At 43.1% G+C, this 20005-nt stretch overlaps 1 protein-coding gene across 1 annotated transcript in view; it reads right to left on the reverse strand.

Moving 5' to 3' along the window:
• Positions 1–20005, reverse strand: part of Pgm5 (phosphoglucomutase 5) — a 174437-nt gene that overhangs the window by 30378 nt on the left and 124054 nt on the right. Inside the window, exons 8-9 of the mRNA XM_006977640.4 lie at positions 18705–18840; positions 14763–14946 (exon numbers count right to left, since the gene is read on the reverse strand). Of these exons, the coding sequence (XP_006977702.1) occupies positions 14763–14946; positions 18705–18840 (320 nt within the window). The remainder of the gene's footprint in view (positions 1–14762; positions 14947–18704; positions 18841–20005) is intronic.

Below are 20005 nucleotides of genomic sequence, written 5' to 3' on the forward strand. Positions count from 1 at the left end.
CATGCACAGCCTGGAATATTTACCCTTTAACCTTATAGTAGAGAACAGAAACTGTGGCCAGCTGACATATCAGAATTTTAGCAGGCAAAAATGACAGTGATGGAGATCATCATCAGGAGATTCAACCCCTTTGCTTCCCAGTGTTCCCGTTCCAGCTATAGATGCATCTGAACTACGGTTGACCCACATCAACTGCCTTCTGACCACCTGCTCCTGCTGTAAGTGATTTAATGAATGGAACTTTAGTTTTCCATTCTTTCTCTTGGTGCACACTGCTACACCACAGTCTTATAATGTCCACTTTCCCAGTCCTATAGAAATAGTCAGAGACAGTAGGAAACTAGATATGAGACATTGTCTCACAAGCCAAGTGTTTTGAAAGTCTTTCCTTCCCTCGAGGAACTGGTCATCTTTTGCTTTCTGACAATAAACACTTTGTAACTAACCATATTTCCCTTCCCAATATGGCTGCCAGAACATTTAAAACTAAACTTGAAGTTGCGTCCAAGTGGACCTCCATGATTATGAGTTTTTCTTCTTCTGCCCTTGGCGTTTCAATTGACACATTCCCCAGTTTTGATTTCTGTTTCTTATTTATATTCTAACAGCTTCATTATGTGTTTCAGCTGCCATAAATCCTCTTGAACAGACAAGGCCCAGAGCAAATGGCTAAAACAAGTTCCCATGGCAACTTGACACTAAAGTGTTTGACCTACTGTGCTTTGTCTTCAAATCACTCATTAGCTTTGAGAGGAAGAGCCTCGCATACCTTGTTCACCTCCACTTTAGCTGCAGAGTCAGGACAATGCCAGACATAGTGTAGATCCGCCATAACTACTTGAGAATTAATGTCACTACATGTTCAACACCTGGAGTGAGCAATTTTAGGGACCTCACCAGGCAGTCCTGAAGGATCTTGGACCTTTAGCTACATAAAAACAAATACACATTCTTTGTGGTGAACTGGGACTGATGGCCCCACCTGAGCAGGGAGTTGTAGAAGATAACAATTAGAGATAGAAATCACCGGCACATTACAAAGAAGTCAGCATCCTACACTTTCTAGCCCGTCCTTTACTGGCACCATGTGCTAAAACCAAGCAAGTTTGTCTAAAGCAATAAAAGTTGAGCCAGTGTGGGTTCCTGGCTATGCAACTGTGGACAGATTGCAAACTTTGCTGCACACTGGAATTAGCTGGGAGGGGACTTGTCCTTATAAGACAGTAGTGCTAGGCCCTTGGCCCAGACATGGTGATTGAATTTGTATGGGAAGTCCCTTAGGCACTGGAATATAGTGACTCTCTTGATGAATTGGATGTTGCAATCAAACAGGACCACTGCAATAATGTCTTTGTGCTACATGTCAGTTTTTAGATTTTAGCATAGTATTCTAAGGAATTCCCAGAATAGCCATGAAGGAATCTATGACTTCTCTGTAGCTATAGCAGCTAGAATGTCAGAATGACACACAGCCATGATTTAAAAAACATGCATAGGAGAGGGTGCTGGTCTCCTTTAGCAGATGGGGTAAATTATGGGGCTGGGTGGTATAAAAGTTCCTGCTTAAATTTGCCTGCAGTACACACCTTGGTGCTGAGAGCAGAATCGAGCCCACCCTAGATCTGTTGCAATATCACCTACTGCATGCAGCTCTCTCCACAAATACCCTGTCAGTGTCTAGACACCATGGTAGCATTTTTTTCTTTCCTTCTTTTAAATCTCAGATTTACCCCTCTTTGATTTACTGTGCATAGGCAGTTTGGAGACAGTCCAGGAATAGCAACCAGATAAACCCAGGCTAGAATTCCAGCTTGGCCACTCACTGGCTGGTGGTCTTGAGTAAGTCATTTAAGCTCTCCAAGCCTTAGTTTCCTATCTTGGATGAAAAATCATGCAGCCTGGCTTATAGGGTGGCTAGAAGCATCATATCAGAAACTGTGTGTGAAAAGTGCTTTGGAAAGTATTAGTCACCATAAAAGACTTGTGATTCTTTCTATGTTAAAGTTGAATGATTCTGAATATGATTACCAAGTAAAGCCTTCAGGCTGGTACTGTACAATGTAATCCTTGTTTATTTTTTTATTATATTTTATTATTATTGTATGTGGGGTGGTGGGGTAGCACATGCACATGCCACAGTGCAAGTGTGGAGACCAGAGGACAGCTTTTGGGAGTTGGTTCTCTCTTTCTACCATGTGGGTTCTGGGGATCGAACTCAGGTCATCAGGCTTGTTGGCAAGTGCCTTTACCTGCTGAGCCATCTCACTGGCCCTTTTTTAAAAGTAGGCAGAATTAAGATTAGTCTTCATTTAACTAAATCAGAATGTTGCCTTCCCTCTGAAATCACAGCTGATCTTTTCAGTCGCCTGCCAATTATCTTCCCCTGAAATGGCTTCTTCAGCAATAAAGGGCTCCTTTGTTAGTAGTCATTAGACACTTAAGGACCTGAAAACCCTCAGATGTGATCCTGGCCTTTTCTCTGCTTATGCAGAAGAAAGGAAATTGTCAAAACTGGCCCAGTGTTAGAACACAGTAAGAGCCTCTAGGTCTCGTGACTCCAGGCAAATATGGATGCTACCCTACACGAAAGAGCTCATGTTCACGTATCCATCGCTTCTCATGCAAAATGTCCGACCAATTTCTCCTGTTTTGTACGATCCTCAAAGCTGGTTCAGAGCCATATGCAGAGTAAGTATCTGATAAATGTTTGATAAATGAATGTTGGAGGAGTTGTTATTTGGGTTTTTTTTTAAACCCAGATGTAAATCAAGGCAGAGAGATCTGCTAGTTGCTAAATCCATGCAGAGCCGCCAGATGTTAGCTTGGAGACTGCAGGACATGTTGCAGCCAGGCAGCAGGAGGATCTGTACATTACCAACAACTATTGGCAGCAGCAGACTCATTCAAATGCTGATGTAGGATGAATTCCAGGGGAAACAGCATATGGCCCTGAAATCTGGTACAGCGTCGCATGGACAGCCAGTTGGCCACATGAGGCATGTGACCCTGGAGAAAGAACAACTTTGGAAGACACTCTGAGTCTAATGTGGATATTATCTCCCACAGGAAATCCTGGCCATTTATCTGGAAAGCGTCAAGGTGCAAACATCGCCATGTAACATCTGAACCATATTTTGTAGAAGAAAGCACGCGGCCCATCGAGCAGGGGATTTGGATGGAACACACACACTAAACTACATGGAGTTGCCTGTTTTCCTTTATTTAAGTCATAGAATTAATTGGAAACATGAATTCAAAAATAATCAAGTAAGGCAGCAGCTCCTCCATACAGGGCCTTTGTTTGAATTATAGAATGGGACCCCTTCTGGGTGGGAGAGGGACACCAAAGCATCTTTCCTCTTGGCTAGCTTTGGACTTTCACCTTTCCCATTAGGCTAGCGGCCTTTGTGCAGTGTAACGACTGCACACCTACACCCAAGGACACATTCTCACTTAGGCTTAGTCTTAGGGATTTTTCTCCTGCTGGGACAAAACATCATGACCAAGGTAACTTATAAAACAAAGCATTTAGGTAGGGGCCTCAAGGTTCCAGAAGGTTAGAGTACATGAGTATCATGGCAGGCATCATGGCAGCAGGCAAGAAGGCATGGAACCAGAGCAGTACCTGCTTATATCTGATCCACAAGCATGAGGGAGAGAGAGAGAGAGAGAGAGAGAGAGAGAGAGAGAGAGAGAGAGGGAGGAAGGGAGCTTATGGGCCTATGAAGTCTCAAATCCCATCTCCAGTGACACACCTCCAACAAAGCCACACCTTCTAGTCCTTCCCAAACAGTTCCACCACTATAGACAAAGTATTCAAATAATAAGCCTATGGGGACCATTCTCATTGAGGATTTTTTTTTAATAACAAGCCCTGTTGGGTCCAACAATTAGAAAGAGTGAAAGAATTACCTGGGGGAAAATCAAGGCCAAATGGCTCCTTAGATGCCCTCTCAAAGCACCCATCTAGCAAATGCTACCTCAAGCAATGAGAAGTTGCTTGTATTTTCCTCATCAAAATCCTAACCATCAAATGTGGGCCAGTGGAAACAGATCACACACATTTATCCATTTCTTGGTTAGAGTTATTGCTCATCCCTGTTCACCCAGTACCACACTGGCCCTGAGTCTGGAAGACTCTGGATTCAGAGACACTTCCCCAGTCATAGTAGCACTTCCTCCCTTATTTCCTGTGAGAGTGTACGGCCTTGCCTTTTATACTAATGTTTCCTGGTTTGGGTGACCCTCCTGACTGTACAGAGACGTTAGCATCTCAGTAAGAAGTGCCTATGACTGAAGAACACTTAGATGTGTCTCCTCACAGTTTAGAAGACAGCCCTAAACCTAACAACTTTTTCCAGGAGAGGTTAATTCATTGTAACTGAACTCTCTAGAAGCAGAATGGGGTCTCCCAACTAGCAAGAAACCATGTTCCCATCACTCTATTTTCATAGCAGTAACAAGTAGATAACTATAAAAAAAACTGTCTATGTGTTTGGTCCTTGAAGGACAAATAGGAAAATTTCAGGGAAATGGGATACTAGAAAATATTTTTTCCAATAGCTTTCAAGATGTTCCACTAAGAGGCGTGTTTAGCAAAGCAGATAGCTAAGTTGTCTTCATTTGCCATGACTACAAGTGTGTCAGAAGTGTTGAAGTCCAAAAATATAACTGTAGGTATCATAATACCCCATGAGATTGTCAAGAATCAATCTCATTAGCAAGAAACCTAAACAGTCATGTAATTACATTCAGTTGAAGAAAGTCACAGAGTATGATGCAATGATCTTACCTGGGCTGGCTCCTGTTTACTCTCCTGAGCATGGCTTAACTGTCACCTCCCTCTGAAGACCTTTCTAGAATCCTGGTCTACGTTAGTTCCTCTGATATGCATGCCCAACTAAGTTCTTTCTCCATAATACTGTTCAATAAATTCTACAATAATTTCAAATTCAACATCAAGTTACCTCTCCAGCTAAACTGTCATTAAGCAGAGGGCAGGGTTCTCAGGACCAGAGGACTGAGTGGCATACAGCAACTGTGTGGTAAATACTCATCCAATGGGTAGGAACATGAAATAATCAATTCAACTACCTGGGTGGCATACAGCAACTGTGTGGTAAATACTCATCCAGTGGGTAAGAACATGAAATAATCAATTCAACTACCTTCTCCATAGTTTCCTAAGTAAGGACAGGAATTCATATTTATCACTGGGATTGTTTTTCAATACCACTCAATACCTATTATGGTAACTACACACTTCTGTTACTCCACACAGAAGGATTACTACATCTGAGTGCCAACTTTCAGACTTAAATAAACTTTATTGGTGGCTTACCAGTCCAACTGAATCTTTTCCAATGTTCTGCTTCTAGATGCAGAAACCACACTCCAGTAATGGCATACAATAGAGCAATGGTAACTGTCACTGTTCTAGTCTCTCAGGTGGTTCATCAATAATGATGTGATTGAAGTTGACAGGTGAAGCTGAAGGTTGACCAGTTATCCCGGATAGAGAAGCCCTGGGCTTTGGAGCTCCAGTGTCCTCAGTTAACACCATCCAGTGGCCTTTGTATCATGTAATAGATGCTGGGGGCTCAGTAAATTCTGGGTGTGGGGTGGAGAGGGTGATGGCACCTAGGGACAAAGTCCAGCACCACACCCCAGAACTGAAGTGTGATTTCCAGACTGCCAATTTACGTTCTTTATTGTTTCTAAATACAATAAACTTTATTGTATTTAGAAACAATACAATTAAATTAAAAAGGACAGACCAGGTCCCTGTGTGTTAAAATAACAAGTCTGAAAATGAGTGGTCTTCACAGTAGGCTTTCCTCTGAATGAATTTCTTTCTCCCAGGTTGAGAACATCCAACTGTTTCCATGAAGCCTGCATACCTTGAAGCATTAACATGCCCAGAGTTACATATAAGCAGATTGGATTTGGCTTTCCTTATTAGCTTGCTGGTACACATTTACACCAAGTTTTAAATATCAGCTGAACTGCTACTTGCCAATTATTTCATCACTGGTAGGATTTTCTGATTTTTGAGCCTGCTAAATGGAAATACAGAAGATTTGGGTGGATGAGTAGAAAAAAGAAGTCTCGGTTGCTTAAATTGTGTTCCTTAAGTATCAGGTTTTCTCATTTAAAAAACAAATTTTCATGATACAGCTATACAGGTATTAGCTCTGGATTGAGGCCACTATGGTGGCAATAATGCCAGCTCTCAGTGTGTGTGATCACCTTTCCCAACTGTCCTTCATTCACAGGAGCAAGACTAAAATTTTCCTACTGTTAGCACTGGAAGAGTTTCATAGCTGTGGGCACTACAAGTGCACAGGACTGAGGCTATAGGTAGATGGAATGAGGTCATGGCAGGACACCATCTTGGTACTAAAATGTGCCTTGGGATGTTGGTGGTAAAAGGGATAGAGGCCCAGCCACAATGGTATCCTGGATGTCAACGGCATCCTGGATGTCTGCACAACAAACTTGGGGCTTGCCAAACTTCCCCTCACCTTATTACAGGGCATGCACGGGGAACATCTTAAACTACTCAGTGATTTGATCAAATGACTTCCCCTACTCACATTGCAACTATTGCTTATTTTTCTCACTCATGCTTGAAGAAAGCAGCATTAGTCACTCCTGTGACTCATTTTTACCTGAGAATAAACAGGGACAGATCTCCCAAAAGAACATGGGAGAACTTCAGTGGAACCATGCCTTATTAAATTGTGATTTCTAAATCCAATAGACGCTTGGTTCCAAATAGAATAAATAGCCAGCACTTTAAAAGAGGTCCTAGCAAATCCCATGAAGTCTGGAAAGCCACACAGGATTGAGGAGGCCCTTGGAATTCAAGTTGGGGTGGAGTGCTTCAGGGCTTCCTTCTTGCCTCTGGCATGACCCTTGCAGGGTTTCAGGCAGGACAGACTTCCCTAGATGTTTCCTTGGCCATGGGGCTAGCCAGGGACTTATCATCACAACAGGATTTTAGCTTCAATTTGGTTGGAAAAGCATTTCTACTTTATCTCTAGAGATGCATGTGGAATGGTTTTTTTCCCCGTTATCTGTTTCCTGACTCTGACCTCAAATTAAGGACAAAAAGGGAGGACTAAGCTGCTATAAAGAACCATTCCTCTTCTGATTCAGAACGTATGCGTTATGAGGGGGTGTTGTGGGGAGGGGGTGCCGGCAGTGGGGAGGGAGTATGTGAGTGGAATCACTGGGCAATGGCTCAACACACTCTGACAAGGCTACTTTTCCTTTGCTTTTCTTACTTGATGTGGCTCACCAAATGCCCAGATCTCTCCATCCCAGGATGGTCTTTTTGTTTCAGTGGTTCGAGTGGTGGGGGTCAAGGCAGTAAAACGCTCAATGACTGTGACATCCCTGGTGCTCTCAAGGTTGCTTAAGTCAGCTTAGGTACTCATTTCCTAATGGTCCTTTTGTGGCAGGAATTCACAGGTAGTATTTAATTTTCCCAGTGACTGTGCGATGTAGCCGTTTATTAATTATTCTTATTTTCTCAGATAGGATATCATAGGGAGCACAAATAAGATAACTCAAGAAAGTAGAAGATCACCTCATTGGATTGAAGGTCTACTCCATATGAAGGAATTCATGCCTGGTAGTGGAAACCTAGCCAATTAACTGTAACTGAAGTCATGGATCTTAGAGGAGAACATACCACTGCCACTTTCTTTCACCAGAATCATTCCCAGCTGCATTCCAAATACTAATCCTCATATCTACAAGTGCAGCCCCCCCCCACTCCCCACCAATCAAAGACACTTTTTTTTTCCTGTGGACAGAAACCATTAGAGAAATCCACAACTGGTTGACATGAAGAGAACAATTGACTGTGGGGACCCATCCCCAACTGATACATCTATAGCACAGTCCTCATACCTAAGGCTCAGGGAATATCATGAAGAGGGCGTGGAAAGACGTGAGCTCAACATGTAGGATCAACATGTGCCTTCTGTATATCACAAAGAGTTGTACCCATGAAATCTTGACAATGTGGTCACCTTGATAAGACCTGTACAATGATAACACCAGCCAACTTCCCAAAGTAGATGGAGAAATCCTACAAGGTCCCATCTTTGGATGAAGAGCTACGGACAATTAATGGCTGCGAAGAGAATAATCCGTCTTTGCCCGAGGACCAGACCCTGATAGGTTATCCAATCCCAAGTGGTCAGCCCTAAACAATGTACATATGAGCAACACTAAATGGACTCATCACATTTATTATACACATACAGATATATGTAACAACAATACCTAAAGAAGAGGGGGTCATGAATTTGGGGAGACATGAGACATGGGAGGAGCTAGAGAGGGGAAAGACTGGGGAAAAGATACAAATACAGTATATAAGTATAAAATTCTAAAAAAAAAAAAACTTTAAAAAAAAAAGGAGGCAGAAAGATAGGCGGCTGACTCAGTCAGCAAGTTCAAAGCCAGCCTAGGATATATAGTGAGTTCCAGGACAGCCTGAGCTACAGTGTGAGACCCTGTTTCCAAATATATATATACTGATTGACTTTTGTGAGAATGTGGAGGAAGAGAATGCCTTATTCATTGCTGGTAAGAGTGTAACCTGGAACATCCACTATGGAAATAGCATGAAAATTTCCCCCAAAGAACCAAAATCAGAACTACCATTTGGTCAGTTTAGTAATCCTAAGTATATACCCACAGGATCCTAAACCATCACACCCCAGAGATACTTTATACCTATATTTATTGAGATATATATCAGGCCAGATATGGAACTAGCCTAGATGTCCATTAACAGATAAATGGCTAAACAAAATGTGGTATATGTACACAATGAAATTTTATTCAACTGTAAATAAAAATGAAATTATTACATCTGCAGGAGAATGGCTAGAACTGGAGATCACTCTGCTAAGTGGAATAAGCTAGATGTAGACAAGTTTCCCATGTTTCCTCTGACGTGTGAAGTCTAGATTTAAATTTGTGTGTGTGAGAGGATTTGAAAGAGGTTTCTGAGAGGGGAGGAAGACATCTGAAGCAGTTGGGGGGGCAAGAGAGGATAATGGAATGTATATAACATAAAAACAGAGGAAAGAACTGTTTGGGAAAACAAAGAGAAGAACACACAGAGAGGAGCTGGAGAGGCAGAAGCAGAGGACGAGTGAGAACAAAATATGTGATACATATGCATGAAAATGCCACTGTGAGACACTTAGCTTTGTATGTTGCAATAGTTAGTTTTAATTATCAACTTCATGCAACCTAGAATCACCCAGAAGAGAGTCCGCATGAGGGGCTGTCTAGATTGCTAGTCTATGGGCAAGTCTGGGGAGGTTATCTTAATGATGTACATGGAGATGGGAAGACCCACCCATTGCGGGTGATGGTATTTGCTAGGCAGGGGAGAAAGCAGGCAGAGCACTGGCATGCATGCATTTCTGGCTCTCCCCTGATGGCTACTGGTGTGATGGGACCCACTCCCTCAAACTTCTATGCTGTGACATCTCTGATCTAACCTGGAACTATGAACCAAACAAATCCTTTGTCCCCTAAGTTCTCATTGTTAGGGTATTTTGTCACAGCAACTGGAAGGGAAATCAAGTCAGAAATGAGAACTTAAATTTTTGACTCTTTTAAAGATAGAAGAATTATGACAATCTTTAGACTTCCTTACCACACACTTCAAAGTTGCCCATGGACTTCCTAGCCATGCCATGAGGCATAGGCTACTTCAAAGCAGAATGCTGTGCTTACACACGATTTCTGCAGCTGGGCGTCATGGCACACACCTTTAATCCCAGCACTCAGGAGGCAGGTGGCTCTCTGTGAGTTTGAGGCTAGCCTGGTCTACAAAGTGAGTTCCAGGACAGCCAGGGTTGTTACAGAGAAGCAGTGTCGAGAGAGAGAGAGAGAGAGAGAGAGAGAGAGAGAGAGAGAGAGAGAGAGAGAGAGAGAGAGGGAGAAAGAGAGAAAGAGAGAAGGAAAGAAAGAGAAAAAAGAGAGAGAAAAAAAGAAGAGAGAGAGAAAGGAAGGAAGAAAACAGACAAGTTTTGTATCAAATAAACCACAAAACTTTTGTATAAAAGGTATTGTTGGAAGCCATGTTCATTATCTACTTCTCTCCTCTAGTAAGTGGAATTTAGACCAAATAAGTAACTAGAAACCACCCACTACTATGGGGTCACTCATCTGAGCCTCAAATTTCACTGCAAATATCTGAAGGCTAGGATAGAACACAAACTTAGCATAATGTTTTCTAATGCTACTACACACCATCTATCATTTTCAAATCACATACCTGTTCATGCGTATGCATGCATGTGTGTAGGAACACACACACACCTCTGGGAGTAATGGGGACGGAAAGACAGAAAAAGGGGAAATGATGTATCCTCTGCTCACTCTGATAGTCAAGTTAAGGATTCTGGAGAAAGAGAAGGAACTAATATTTCTTGAGTGTGGATTAGCTACCAGCCCCTACACGGGAGCGCTATAGAATTTTTTCCGCAAGCACCCTCTATTATCACACATGCTGATTAAGTTGAGGTTCAACCCAAAGTCAAATATCTGGACAGTGACAACAACAGTCTTCCAATCTGTGTCTGTCTGACTTCAAACAATAGAGTGCTGAAGAGAGATAGGATGCCAGAGGACCACATGATGCTGAGGAGGAACAAGATGCTGAAGAGGACAGTGAGCTGCCTTCCATAGCACATGCACAACTGCAGGACTATCTCTGTGTCTGCAATACTGCTGTTTTGTTTTCCCTTAGGGTTATAACATTTCCTGGGTTTTTTTTGGGGGGGGGGGGCAAGGTCTCACTATATGGTCCAGCTTACATGACCTCAGAATCATGATTCTCAGCTTCCTGAGTGCCAGAATTTTGTGTGTGTGGGGGGGGGGGGAGAGACAGAGACAGAGACAGAGAAACAGAGACAGTGACAGACAGAGAGACTTACTTGGCTCTGCTTCTATCTTAATATTAAAATAATCCACAGTATAGTATGTTGTTTAAAAACAACAGTATTTGAATATCAAAAAGATATAGTAATAAATGTTAGCAAAGGTGTGGGAAGCTGGACCCGTCACATACTGCTGGCCAGAATGTAAAGTGGTAGAACTGGGTTTGAAGACGGAATGACAGTACCTTTGAGATTTAGCCCAACAACTCCACTCTAGTTGAATACCGAGAGTGCTACAACCTATGTCTGTAGAACCACTGCATGTGAACATGCACCCCCGGTTCATTCCAAGAGTCAACAATGGAAACTGTACTGAGAAGTGGACACCCATCAATGGACAAATGGAAAACAAAGTGTGGCATTGACAATGGAGGAGACCTCCGTTAACAAAGGAAGGAAGCGCTAGTGTGCAGCACAATACGGAAGGCCAGGGGAATGGCCCACCCAGTGAGAATGGTCAAACCACAAAGACCACACATGATTCCATCTAGAGGCCATGTCCAGAATAGACAAATCCAAAGACACAGAAGTAGGTCACTGATTGCAAGAACCTGGAGGCTGGAGGGTGTCGGAAGGGAGATGGCAGCTAAAATGAACAAGGTCACACTGTGGTGATATGAAAAGGTTCTAAAAGTTAATAAGGTGGTGACTGCATTACTTTGTCAATGTAAAAACCATTGAAACATACACTTTAAATGAATGAACTGCACAGTGTGTAAGTTATAGGACCATAAAGCCATTATATATTTATGTTTAGAAAACCGCACAATGAATAAATGCACAAAAAACCAAAATTATGTATTTTGTAGACTTTCAATAAATATCTACTTAGTGAGTACCCCAAAAATACTTTATGACTATTTTGAAATCATACTAGTTAATTTAAACTCAAGTATGTCGTTTAGGTGTCTGTAACTCAGAAAGTATGCTGATTTTGCACAATATTACCTGAAGTGTGCCTCAGACTCAGTGATCCTTGAGTTAAATGTTGATTTCTGCTGATAACCCCAAAAGGTTGCACAGCCCTACGAAGCTGAGTCCCCCTATACAGTACCTATACAGTCCCTCGATGCTGAGTCCCCCTATATAACACCTATACAGTCCCTCTATGCTGAGTCCACCTATACAACACCTATACAGTCTCTATGCTGAGTCCACCTATACAGTCTCTATGCTGAGTCCACCTACACAGTCTCTATGCTGAGTCCCACTCAACTGAACAAACTGTGTCAAAGAAGTCACTTTTGATTAGCTGACAATGTACGAGCTCAGGGTTAACTGGTCCCTCATCACCCTCACTAAAGCAAACCCAGGCCTGCAGAAAAGCTCCAGCGGGGCTCAGAGCCACCTTAAATGAGGATGTCACTCACAGGGCCCTGATATGTGAGAAAAGGAGACAGTCTCTTTCCTTCTCTACGAGGAAATTCCCAAGAGCAGGTCCTGGTGACACTAATCTATTTATAACTACATTTGTGCTCTGGTGGAACAGTGGAGGGAGGAAATCATGAGAACTACTATCTGTGGTTATGGAGGGAACAGGGAGTGGAATAAACCCACATCAGAATCTGAAATCCAGGTGAAGAATGGCCTGATATAACTGACTAAAGAGCATATAAGAATATGGCATCTAAATACTGAATGCCCCAGAAAAAAAAATAAGGTAGAGAAATGTTGAATCAAACAACTAATAAATTAGCTTAGTTTTATAGCTATTTTTTTAAATCACCATCAAGATGTCAGTCCTTTGGGCTGGAGAGATGGCTCAGCAGTTAAGAGCATTTGCTATCACAGAGGACCAGGTTCAGTTATTAGCACCCACATGACAGCTCACAACCATCTGAAACTCTAGTTCCAGTGGCTCTGATGCCCGCCTCTGGTTTCTGTGGGCACCAGACATACACGTGATACACAGACATACATGTAGACAAAACACTCACATGCATTAAAAATGAAAACATGCACCAGGTGATGGTGGCACGCACCTTTAACCCCAGCACTCGGGAGAGAGAGGCAGGTGGATCTCTTTGAGTTCGAGGCCAGCCTGGTCTACAGAGTTCTAGGACAGCCAGGGCTACACAGAGAAACCCTGTCTTGAAAAACCAACCAACCAACACACAAACAGATAAATAAATAAAAAATCAAAATAAGCAGTCCTTTATTCTAGAAGTCCTTAAGGTCAGCTGAGAAAGGCAAAAGTCAAGAAAACAGTCAAGATCTGGAAGACAGAATGGAATCATGCCATTTGCTAGGTGGAATTCAGGGAAGTTCCTTGTTTTCTTAGGCCCACACTTTCTTCTCCATCCATAGAGTACTCACTGCACACAGTTGTTTCAGAAGTGGAACGAAATAAGATAGAAAGACATATAAGTTTCCTTTTTAAGATAGACAGGAGCACTAGTTCCCCTTCGGTAGGGAGCACCACACACGTCTGTGGCTCATCGTCTCACCAAGGATAGTTCTTGCCAACCAGCCTCGCTGTGAAATGACAGCAGTGATTCGGCCATTGTCAGTGACGGGAGTCGGGTGCTCACTTGACGTCTCTGCGTCCTTCTGTCCTGAATCCACATTTCCGGTTTTGTTTCACTTTCCCTCTGGACCAGCCTCCCCCATCCTCAAGGTTCACTTGCGTTTTGACGCCATAAAATTTGAGAGGCTTGAAATATATACTTTCTAAAGTATGTTTCTGGATCTACAGCTCTAACACCTGGATTTCCCCCATCTTGTCTAAAGTAGCCTTGTGAGGTTTCTGGTCTCTGGAGAAAGCTTGGGACCATCTTTTGGGGGGACTGGTCTAGATACAGCTACATTAATGATGTTGTCTAAGCTAACTGGAGGTAGTACCAAGAGAATAAGAAAGAATGTACCAGGATTTGGAGTACCCCAGTACTGGAGTTTTCACATCAAAGATGAGAAGGGAACTACTAGTTAAATTAGGCTAGCAGTAACCCATCTTATCTAGTCCCAAACACCTGCAGCACCTGCCTCATGTTACTGTCTTCACTTACAAAAAAATATGTAAGAAGACAAGAACTTGGAGATTTATGAACTGAACCACTCTTAACATTACTTGGGTTATATTACGTACTCTGTAAATGTTAATGTCTATGATGTGCTCCCGAAAGGGTCAGCACTTGCCATAACCAATAAATACACAAGACCGAGAGGGAAAAAAAAAATCAGTGTAGAGACATCAACTTTTCTCACACAGTTCACAAAGACAAGAGAATAATGGAGTTGGCTGCAGCTGGCTTTGCTGCTTGCCTGAGATTAGCATTCATCCATGAGTCTTCCACTTGGCTTTCTGGGCAAACCTTCCAACTGTTCTTCCCCTCCCAGGGACACTGAACTTATCTAAGCCCTTATGTTTCCTTGATGACATAAGGTAATAGAAGATGAAGTATCCATACACTGGGAGACCCCGACGACAACAGGGATATTTTGCTCCAGGAACTCCTCTGAATTTATCACCAAGAATAGCCACCACACAAAAGCACCTGTAGGCTGCTACCATTAAAGGAGGAAATGAGAGACCTATTCCTGTTTGAGGTCTTGGTTCATCAGTTACCAGGTGTAAACAATATGGGACTAAAAGGCCCAGGTTCTAATCCACCCTCCACCAGTAAGGAGGTAACCTTCATGGAGGGCTTCCTCTTCCTATATAAAGAACTCTTGTTCAAAGTGAAGAGCACGGAGAAGCCGACCCCTCAAGATTTTTCCAGCTCGGCACCCTCTGCCCACCAGCTTTGCCCGATCCACCTGTTTCTGTGATTCCCTAGCAAGTACCTGTTTCTTGGTCACGGTGCCATCCACGGGGTCCACATATTCAAAGCTGTCTGTCTTTGCAACACTGTAAATGTGGCTCCCCACGGCAAACTGCTGGCCGATGAAGGACTTGTCTGTAACCAGAGCCTCCAGGTCCCGCATGATGTAATAGGTCGCCTTGGGCTCCAGTCCCTCATAGTCAAACCTGTTGTGGGGAGGACAGAAAAACCCAATCAGAGAACCAGCAGCTGGGTGGACCGATCCCAGGAAAGGAGATAAAGAAAAGCATCTTGAACGGGTCTTACTTTCTCCTCTCAGCCTTTACAATGCAGTCTCCACATGGTGGCCAGTGGCCTTGGAAACCCAAATTATGTCGCTCCTTTCTTATAAGCCCCTCCCCAAGCCCCTGTCATAAAACCCAAGCACAGACTGTGGGATCCACCCCCGCCCTACTTAGCCTGATCTGAACTGACTTTGTCCCACTTTGCATTCTATTTAGTTCACTTGCTCTAGCCACCATGGCCTCCACGCTAGTCCCTGGTGACACCGCAGCCACTCCTGACACTCTGCTCTGGCTGTTTGTCCCTCCATCTCGTACGTTCTCAGATTTCTTTGTACCCGGTACCCTCAAAGCACTAGCTCATCCTTTTCTTTCAGTCTTCAGATCTCTGAAAGTGACACTCTTGAGCATCCATCCATCCATCCATTGATCCATCGATCCATCGATCCATCCATCCACCCATCCATCCATCCATCCATCCATCCACCCATCCATCCATCCTTCCATCCATCCATCCATCCACCCAAGGCGCTTCCCTTTCTCCCCTCACCGGTCACTCCCTGCACATTTTCTTCTGCATTGTCTTGAGGATTCCCTCTGGCTTATTTGCTTACTTCAAGTCTGACTTTGCCCTTCAGAATGTGAGTCCAAAAGGCCACAGACCTCAGTGCTCTTATCCTCTGATGTCTCTGGAGCACGGTGCATGCTATGTAAGTAGTCTGGGATAAGGAAGCAATGGGGTGGGGGTGGGGGAGCAGGAGCAAAGAGAGAGGAAGAAAGTGAACGTACTATAAAAAATCCCTGGAGAACTTGAAAGAACTGTCACAAGTGTTCCATTCCAAAAGTCTCCCTATCCACAAGCATCAAATGTAATAGTAGCACTGGGGTGATCAGAAGGAAAAAAGAAAGACTAAAAATTATCCCTGCCCTGTTTATTTTGGAGTTTGAAATATGATGATGCATACCACACAGCTGGTACATGCCAGGCATCAGAGTTTTTTTGTTTTTTTTTTTTTTAAATCTGTTCATTGGTTGGTTGGTTGTTTTTTTTTTTCCTTAGTCACTGACAAATTGTCTCTCCAAACATCAGATAATAGGCTCCAAATTCAACTGGCATCCCAGGGAGGGGTTGACTATTTACAGAGGAGCCAGAGGAGGAGCTCTGGGCCCCAATGGCTTCAGAAGGGCTTCATATCTGGGCTTTCTGCAGAACAGAAAATGCTCAGGGTGAACCAAAGGATGGAAGCCCTGAAATAGTTGCTACTACTTTTATCACCTTGAAAGGTTTAAAGACGCTTGCCAAAGTGGGGTCATGGACTGATACCACATCTAGTTCATCCTCTTCTTCCTCCTACACCAGGCATTTCTTCCTCAGCCTCAGAAACAAAGTAACGGGAAAGTCCTTAGAACACTGTTGGTAAATGTGTTCAGATGTGGGACTCTTATTAGAGATAGACACTCTGGTGGTGGGGGAGACCCATCTAGGAGCCAGGCATGACTCTTATTTGTAATCCCAGCACTCAGAAGGCTCAGGCAAGAGAATTAAAATCAAGTTCAAGGCCAGCCTAGCTCCACAGTAAGATTCTATCAATCAATCAATACATAGTAAAATTCTATAAATAAATAAACAGTTAGAACAAGACACAGCAGACAGGGGCAGGAAGATGGACAAGACAGGAGAACATCGGAGGCAAAAATTCAAAACTTGAGAAGGTTTACTAATGAAGAAGCCCATGCTGAGTCTAAAGCTGAGATCTTGTACAAGCACCAGACCTAATGGGTTCATCTGCTGGTACGAGCGACTCCTGAAGTCACTCTCCCTTTTCCTCCCTCCCTCTACAGCCCGAAGGCTCCTCCAGCTGCCACGACCAGCACCACATTTTCATGGGAAGTGGAGAATTGCTTCTGGAGTTTACCCAGACCAAAAAAATAAAAAATTGAAGACTTTTCTCCACTGCAACTTCAGTCTCAGTATCAGTGACACTGAACTTGTTTTATCATTTTCTCCCTCCCTGCCAAGAAATCTGTCAGCTAGAAATTACTAATTTCAAAAACTCCTCCATGTGCTGTTTGCTAGGAATACAGGAGACTCTCCTTCACTGTGCCTGCCCCCATGGCCCTCTTCTTAATCTCTGTGAGTTTTCTGGACAGCAATTGGTAATACAGTTGAATGTCCTGCAAGAAATTAAGTCTCCATTGCATAGTATTCTCTAATATGGTATTGTTATGAAAAAGGCAACTAATATTACAAGCTCTTGGCCACAAAACATGAAGTATATTATAAATACACTTATCATCACACCATTTCTTCAAAACACAGGCAGGAACCTAAACAGTCATTCCACAAATTATAAGGAGCGTATCTCTGACTCAGAGTAATCACTCAGCTAGCTAGCAAGCACAAAATATTTTTATCAGGATGAAATCTTTATAAAATATTCATGCAACAGAAGAAATTCATGTGCTTATTAGTCTTTGGATGTAATTTAAACAAATATATAAATAATACTCCCCAAGAATCAGGGGTATGTGGCCCATGTTAGAAATATTGATGAGTAAAACAAGGTCCTATCTACCTTGAGAATTTCTGTTTTATGGCTCAATGCATAATATGCTGGTTTATTTATTTCCACATTCTCAGTCTTCTTAACTAACCAAGGATCAAAGCTATTATGACTGTTGTCTATATTTCCCAGAACATTGCAGTCCCTTAGAGTTTAATAAGCACTCTCATGGTCTCCCTTATTCTCTGATATTTATCTAAGTAGATGCTTCTTAAAAGAAAAAACAATCACCATATAAGGGAAAAGTCTAGAACTCTTTGCCCCTCAAGCTCTTGAAACTCAACTGAACACCCAAAGCTGATAACTGCACACAAGCGAAGCAAAATGAGTCACACCCTCTGTCTTTAGCAGAGTCTGAGGTTCCTTTTCCCACATAGTTGCTCATGGTCAACTCTTTTTTCTAGCACCCTTTCCCTAAGCATGGCTTGGTAGTAGGTACACACACCTGGCACACACCTAGGTGGCATAACCTTGGAATGTTCTTATACTTTCTTACTTCATCGAGAGGAAAGGGATAGACCAACTACCCTGAGTCCTGGCCCACCATTCTTTCATCTGCTTCCTTCAGAGATAATATTTCCCTCCACTGTGTCTCTTTTCATCAGGGTAAGCCTCTAGCAAAAAACCTGGGGCTGCTGAGCCATGTGGAAAATGCAGAGTCCTGGCTCAGCCACATCAGAATCCTTCTGACCATTAGTATGGACATTAGACCCAGGATGGGAGATTTCAAAATCATCAAATTGTGAGCTTTTGTGTCTGCCCACTTCTTTAAGAGATCCATATAGAACAAACAAGTAATGTGTCTGCCTTGACTACAGGACCCACGGCTCCCCAGGAACACAAGGAATTTCTCAAAGCCTGGCATTTTGATACCCTCTTGGCATGACCACCCACTTACCTTATAATTTCAATGAAAAGATTAGGGCAGGATGTTACAAGTAAAATCTGTCCTTTCATTTTAGTAGCCCTTGATACTAATCCCAAACAGTCAATCCCAGCCTTCCAGTCCCTCAGATGTTTCTAAAAGATGCTTTCTTCTTAAATTCTAGCCCATAAGGTTTAGAAAACATCTCTAAGAGTGGTTCTGAAGACACATGCAGAGACCCTGCTCATGCTCACCTGCAGTAGTAGTGGCGGCCATATTTGGCCCAATGATCTCTAACAATTTCCTCCACACTCTGCTTCCGGGCAGCAATAATGGACAGCCAGACCAAGACAGCCCAGAGGCCATCTTTCTCTCGGAGGTGATCAGATCCTAAGGCAAAAAGAGAGACTCTGGTGAGGGTTCTCTCCTGGAGAAAAGCAAATGTAACATGACCATTTAGCAACTTGGAGTTTTATCGACAAGGCCGTATGTATATTTTTATCCACTGTGCAGAATTGACATGCTATCATATACATGTTTTTTTTCTTTAAAAACATGTAAATGAAATTGAAGGAATTTAAGGCCCAAATGACATAATGCATCAAATACAGACAAATGCTTTGAAGAAAATAGAGTAGACCCTGGAACCAGAGGGCAGCAATAAAAGCTGTGGTCAGTACAAAAGACACATCCTTCCATAACCTATGGATGTGGATTTATTGGGGGAAATGGTCTTTGCAGGTGTAATTAAGTTAGGGATCTTGAAATAAAGTCATCCTGGAATATCCAGTTGGGTCCTAAATCCAATGACAGTGTTCTTACAACCAAAGACATGGAAAAGGGGAAATAGAGCCACAGGCCACACAGACACAGAGCCTGGAATTGTACTGCTGTGACCTAAGACATACACAGAGACACCTGAACCTGAAGAAGCCAGAAGGGATACTGCATCATAGTCTCAGTGGAAGCAGGCCCTGGCAGCCCCTTCACGCTGGATGCCTTTAGTGCTCTGGAACTAATGAGAGTCCATTTACACCACCCAAACCACCCTCACTGTAGATCATCAAAGGAAGTCAGGACAGGAACTCAAGCAGGGCAGGATCCTGGAGGCAGGAGCTGATGCAGAGGCCATGGAGGGGTGCTGCTTGCTGACTTGCTCCTCATGGTTTGCCCAGCCTGTTTTCTTATAGAACCCAGGGCCACCAGCCCAGGGATGGTCCCACCCACAATGGGCTGGGCCCTCCCCCATCAATCACTAATTAAGAAAATGCCCCACAGGCTTGCCTACAGGCCAATCTTAAGAAGGCATTTTCTTCATTGAGCTCATGTTGAACCATTGCAGCAACCCTGGACACTAATGCAGCTGTGAGAGCCAGGTTCAGTGAGTTAATCACACCTGAGACTGAGAGAGCAGGATGACCAAATGGACACAGACATCTAGAGAAGGCATCCCAGCCAAAGGACAGCAAACCCAAAGTCCCAGAGGCAGGGATGACTGAAAAGCTGAATCCTGCAGCTATTTATAGAGAAAAGTGAACCATTTCTAACTGTGACC

Source organism: Peromyscus maniculatus, chromosome 1, assembly GCF_049852395.1.
Source record: "Peromyscus maniculatus bairdii isolate BWxNUB_F1_BW_parent chromosome 1, HU_Pman_BW_mat_3.1, whole genome shotgun sequence".
NCBI lineage: Eukaryota > Metazoa > Chordata > Mammalia > Rodentia > Cricetidae > Peromyscus > Peromyscus maniculatus.